Source organism: Cryptotermes secundus, unplaced genomic scaffold (genome assembly GCF_002891405.2).
Source record: "Cryptotermes secundus unplaced genomic scaffold, Csec_1.0 scaffold193, whole genome shotgun sequence".
Taxonomy (NCBI): domain Eukaryota; kingdom Metazoa; phylum Arthropoda; class Insecta; order Blattodea; family Kalotermitidae; genus Cryptotermes; species Cryptotermes secundus.
This window is the reverse complement of record NW_019731217.1, coordinates 138,468-144,467: the sequence shown is the minus strand read 5'-3', so window position 1 is coordinate 144,467 and position 6,000 is coordinate 138,468. Positions and strand designations below refer to the sequence as shown.

The 6,000-nt window shown below is 39.5% G+C and overlaps 1 protein-coding gene across 3 annotated transcripts in view; it reads right to left on the bottom strand.

The window, feature by feature from the left end:
* LOC111866417 overlaps positions 1 to 6,000 on the bottom strand; it is a 109,653-nt gene that overhangs the window by 52,683 nt on the left and 50,970 nt on the right. For all 3 annotated transcript variants that reach the window (XM_023855346.2, XM_023855347.2, XM_023855348.2), the window contains 2 exons: positions 3,026 to 3,574; positions 290 to 394 (listed from right to left, as the gene is read on the bottom strand). In XM_023855346.2, the coding sequence (XP_023711114.1) occupies positions 290 to 394; positions 3,026 to 3,574 (654 nt within the window). The remainder of the gene's footprint in view (positions 1 to 289; positions 395 to 3,025; positions 3,575 to 6,000) is intronic.

Here is a 6,000-nt window from a genome sequence, read left to right as displayed (position 1 = left end):
TCACTGCTGAAATACTAAACAACCTGCTTCCATGGCCGAGATACAGGGCGCCCATATTATAAGGTAAGGTTATAAAACCACCATTTAAGATCATTTTAGTGAAAGTTTCATGTTCCTATCTCATAGAATTTAAGAACAATAATGAATAAATAATTTTCGAGCAAAATTTAAATGGCCGGCTGAATATATTACCGCAGGAGCCGCGGCCGCGGAATTTAAATGACCACGTCAAAGGGTTAAAAACACATCAGTATGACACAAATATGAATAGAGTAAAATCATTTCATACCTGGCTTTGAGGGAAGGTTCTGTTGTAGGAGAGATGTGACCAGCTTAAGATATGTATATACTTGTTGAAGGTAATGTAAATAATTTCCACTGCTTCTTCCATTGCCTAGATGACACACAAATACTACTTAATTCTGACAAAATGTACAAAATAATTAAAATATGGCACCAATTTATGTTCTGTATGCCATTACAATTCATCCTAACCGTGTGAAAGGGAACAGTGGGAAGACTTCAATGGACTGTGGTTGATGAAACATGTTAGAGTTTTATATTTAGACTGTGTCCATCTGGGTAATGACATCATGCAGTGTGGTAGATAAAATGGTGGTAATTACTTATCAGACTACATGGTATCATAATGCAGAAAACTACAGTATGAAAACATCAAATTTCACAGGCTATTATGAAAGGCCATTTCAAGAACTCCCAGTTCACACAAACATTAACTCTCTGTGTGCAATTTTTTCTTCGCATATAAGGAGCAGTCAAATGAAAATGGTTCACCATGCATAACTCACATGGCGTGCAAGTTGGTAACACTGGAATTTGCTTATGGTACGGACATCTGGGGGGACTCAGGAAAGCACAGTCACTTGCCCTTGCACACTAGTTGTTTGTTTATTGTGCTGGAAGTAAGGTTAGCGCTAAGTGGGGTAAAGAAGAACAGCGAAGTGTAGTGCACTTTTTGACTGCTGAAGGAGTAGGAGGCTGTGCACCAGCTGTGTCGAGCCATGACCTTGATGAATCGCTATTGAAATGGTCGGAGACGACACAGTCAGAACACAGTCGTCGCCCAGTCCAGCATGTCTGAATTACATAAACCCATGCACTACATTTCAAATGCAGACTACCGTTTAGCAATTCCATTCAAAATGACACAGTCGGTGCACAGCTCACTATGTGTGAATTAACCTTAATGGAGGTGGGTAAAGAAGAACAGCGAAGTGTAGTGCACTTTTTGACTGCTGAAGGAGTAGGAGGACGAGAAATTCATCATCGCATGTCTGTTGTTTACAGTGAACACAGTATGTCACGTTCACATGTGCTGGCATGGCATAACAGATTCCGAGAGGGATGTGTGTCACTGCAAGTTGACGCTTGCCCAGGAAAGGCTCATTGTGTCATTTCTCCTGATGTAATTTGGTGCGTAGGATGGTCATATCCAGGCAAACTGATGGATTACTGTGGAAGATATTAGTCTCTTGATGGGAATAAGTCATGGTTCTGTACACGCCATTGTGACAAAACACCTGTTGTACCACGAAATCTGCACACAGTGGGTTCCACATCAACGTGTGGAGAAACAGAAGACTCAGAGAATGGCTGCATCACTGGGTCACTTGCAATGATACAATGAGGAAGAGTATGCTTTTCTGTCCCGTATTGCCGCTGGGGACGAAACTTGGTGTCACCATTTTGAACCCGAGAGCAAACGGTGGAGCCAACAGTGGAAACATGTGAATTCTCCCCCACCGAAGAAATCCAAAGCTGTACACACAAGTTCTGGTAAAGTGATGATTATGTTCTTCGACTTCAAGGGTCCTCCGCTTGTCAAATTTCTCAAACATGTGGCCACAATCAGTGCACAGCGCTATGAAGACACTTTGCAGAAACTGAAACATGCCATATAGTCAAAATGCCCTGGAATGCTATCGAACAGCATGAACCTTCTTCATGGTAATGTGTGCCCCCACACTGCCAGCTCTGTGAGGAATACGCTACAGAGATTTGGTTGGAAGTGCTTCAACATCCTCCCTACAACCCAGATCTCTCCCCATGTGATTTTCACGTTTTTGGAGACTTGAAGAGAGACATTAGTGGACATCGGTTTGCATTGGACGAAGACGTGTGTGGCTGGGTAAAGATGTGGTTCCGTAGACAGCCCACAAGCTTTTTCAAGGATGGGATTGACCATCTTATCTCCCAGTGGGATAAATGCATTAACAGTTTTGGAGATTACTTTTGAGGTAAGAAATGTTCTTTAATATGTTTTGGCTTCTGACCCATTTTCATTTGACTGCCCCTCATATTAAGCTGTGGTGATGGACAAATGTACAACATGAGACAATCAGCAAAATACAGAGTTCCTTTAGCTATGTAAACTAACTAACCAACCAATTAAACAACTAACTTACTAACTCACTCACTCCCTTACTCAGTCATTGTTGAAACTGACAATTAAGGGATGACATGCAGCATAAACTGGAGAAAGAGGAAATACATGTGACAGTTTGGTTACAATCCTCATGAAACCTCTTGGGATTCAACATGGATGAAAGGATAATATTAAAATAGTTATCATGGAACTAGGCTGTGAGGATGTGAATTGGCCTAACATAGGGTCAAATGAACATGGAATCTTGGGGTTTCATAAAAAAAACAAAACAATATTTAATGAATGACTGAATCCCTCCCAGCTATTCATGGAATAAATATACCAAAGAGTTAGATGAAATGTCTGTCCATCTGTCCACCCTCCCATCCATCTATTTACTGCTCTACAGCCCTTGTGGACACTGCTTGCTTTTTTGGTTTCTTAATCCATACACAGTCATCAGGACTCCTTGGACAGGGGATCAGCCTGTGGCAAGGCCACTACCTACACATAACCAGAGAATAAACACGCCTTACAGTGCACGGCCACTATGACCAGCAGATGAAATGTATATGTAACAATAATGGCATCTCATGAAAAACACGAGATTTCAATGAACATAATATTTTATGCTTTTACCTTTACATATCTCCAACAGTTTCCTGAAAGCCACATGTGCTTTTGCTGTGTAGTCATCATCAGATGTGGAAGAAATTCCTGTACTTGATGAGGAAGATTTAATAGAAGCACTTTGTATTTTATCATCTGCACCATCCAAAGCTGTTTGAAATTCAACTGTTGCAACATGTAGACTGCTCCAAAAAGCTATATGATCCTTCATACTCCTCAGTGACAAAGGAAGATACTCTGAGCTGATAAGATCACAAAGGGAAATATTGGCTGGAAAAATGTTGCTGGAAGACTGAGATTTGTTTGCTTCTTTCAGAAGTCTGATTATATTATTTGTAAACAGGATATAACCTGGAACTACATTTCTACTTCGACACTTTGAGCCACTTGTATCTGAAGAGTTCAGACCTTTCTGTAGACTATCACAGTGTTTATATGCCACATCTAAAAGACTTGCAGAATGCTCATATGTTGCACCAAAAGTTAAGGCTAAGTCTACTGCTGCCATTGCAACATTATTTTCCACACCTTGCAGCATGGTGGCCTCATGAGGAAATTCTAAAAAGAAAATAATATCGCATTTTGTCATGTGCTTGTCTACTTAATGATAATATTAGTAAAATTTCTCTCATGTTTGATTAAATAACTGTTCATTAAATAAACAGTCCCTGATTAAATGCATGTACCATGTTTATTAAGTTTCTCTCATCATTATCACTATTCTTAATTTTTAATCTTGGAAGTCATTTCGGCACCAACAATTCTGTCCTTTAGTGTTCATGTTGTTGTCTAATCAGAAAATGCCCTAAACAACCTGTATCTGATTGCCGGTCTCAAATTTTGTTTGTTGACAAGCATAAAAGAAAAAGATGGTGTTTCTATTGGCAAGGTATGTTCTTACTACTTACTTATTCTACTGAAGGTATATTTATTACCAGTTCACACATACTTCTTATCATGTATATAATATTATGAAATAATGATGGCTAAGAGACGTTATAATTCTTGATCATTCACATTCATATAATGGGTCCTTGAAATGAACCAGCCTATGTTTCTTTTCTTTTGTGGGGTATTTTACAATGGTGTCAGTAGCCAGAAAATATAGTCTTCAATGGTAGAGTGATAGATAAATGATGAATTAGAAGGGGTCTGGAAGGAAGCGGTATTGCCATATTGAAGGTACAATTCTGACATTTTCGAGAAGGAACCAAGGAAAGCCACAGAAAAGCTCAGATGGACAGCTTATGTCTCAGCAGACGTTCAATGTGAGCAGCGTCCGAATACGAGTCAACACCATTACTGCTGTGTTGACCCATTTGATGCCAACCACATTAATGAAACAAAACTGATACTAATTTTCATTACTGAAACACAGTCGATTTTTACTCACTTGACAAGTTCACAACTCTGCACTTCAAGTGGCTGTTGCACTGCTGGCTGCAAGGAACATGCAAATTTTGCTGATGAATCAGGATGCCTCATGATCAATAACATTCAGAACAAAGTACTTACAATTAACAGGTCACAGGAGGTACTGAAAATGCCATCCTCTCCTTAACAGTTCTTGACACTGACCCATGTGGAGGATGGTACTTTTAACAGTTCTACTCTTTACGTAGTAGCCACAGTTGATGGATGACCACTTTTGGCAGTTCTGTGTAGTAGTCACATGTTGGACGACCACTTTTCACAATCCTTCCCTTCATGCCCTAGATGATGAAGCTCCAGTTGTACTTGTGAATGCCACATGGTCTAAGAGCCATAATGAAGTGCTGAGAATGGCTTGAGGGCAGGAAAAGGAAATGATGTTCAGGGTGCAAGCATGAAATTCTCTTCAGAGCTTAACGGGCCTTGCTCCGATGAGAGAGGGTTTATTGAAGAAGTCCCTGGACCACACTTCACCAATGAAATTATGTCCTTGATTTATTGTCCACCACACTACACGAACTTATGGATTAGTCTTTTTAGGTTGCAGATACAACTGTTCTGGCACACAACTGTACACAACACCCAAAGGTTACAATGAATACATTGAATGTTACAAACACATTTGAATACTATTACACTGCTGATGCTATCGTATTACTACTATATCAGCGCCACCTGAAATCAGTCCTTTAAATACTTTTGGATGACATAATATTCCAGAACTTTCCACATTGGAATTTCTCTTAAAGCTTCCACACTATTCTACAGATTGAGGATGTCCTGGAAGTTTCTTTAATTGGGTTGGTACGAGGAGTAAGCAATTCACATGCTGCACTGGCTGTCAAAGATCCTTCTAGCAGTCTTATCTAAACATTCCTCACCACAAATTCTCAGAAGTTCATGCAAAACTGAGAATAAGTTACATTTATTACAAGACGGGTATTAAGTTAGGAGTATTAATATTTAAGAATTAGGCCGGTAGATAATGATCAGTTACGTCGCTATACATAGATATTTTTTGCAATTAACTGTTTCATTAAAAACACAGGTACAGCAATCCTTCTTTCACTTACAGCACACCAGACACTAGCTTTCACTCGATGGCTTCAGCAATGTGTTGCCATTTTTGCACTAGACTTTGACACTCCAGTCTCTTGACATAGATGTTTCAGTGCTTTTCTAGGTGTATGTTCAAATCTGGGTGCTATGTGATCTAACTTCCAGTAAGCACTTGTTACTTGTTTTTGGTCTATTAAGAGTCCAATTGTTATAAGTTTATTCACCAAACTTTGAATTGTTTGTCTGCTGGGAATTATTTCATAATGAAATATGCATCAAAATTTTCACCCACTTTCTAGCAGATCCATACTTCACATAGCTGTCATACAGACAAAAAGTTGCTCTAAATTATACCACAGCAAGACATACCAAAGTGTTCACTAGTGTAACTGAGAACAAATGGCTAATGGAGCTGATAACTGCTGCCTACTGCTGACAAATCATAAGCAAATTCCCATGCATGAACCACACGGTTTGCTGTGAAGTGGTCTACA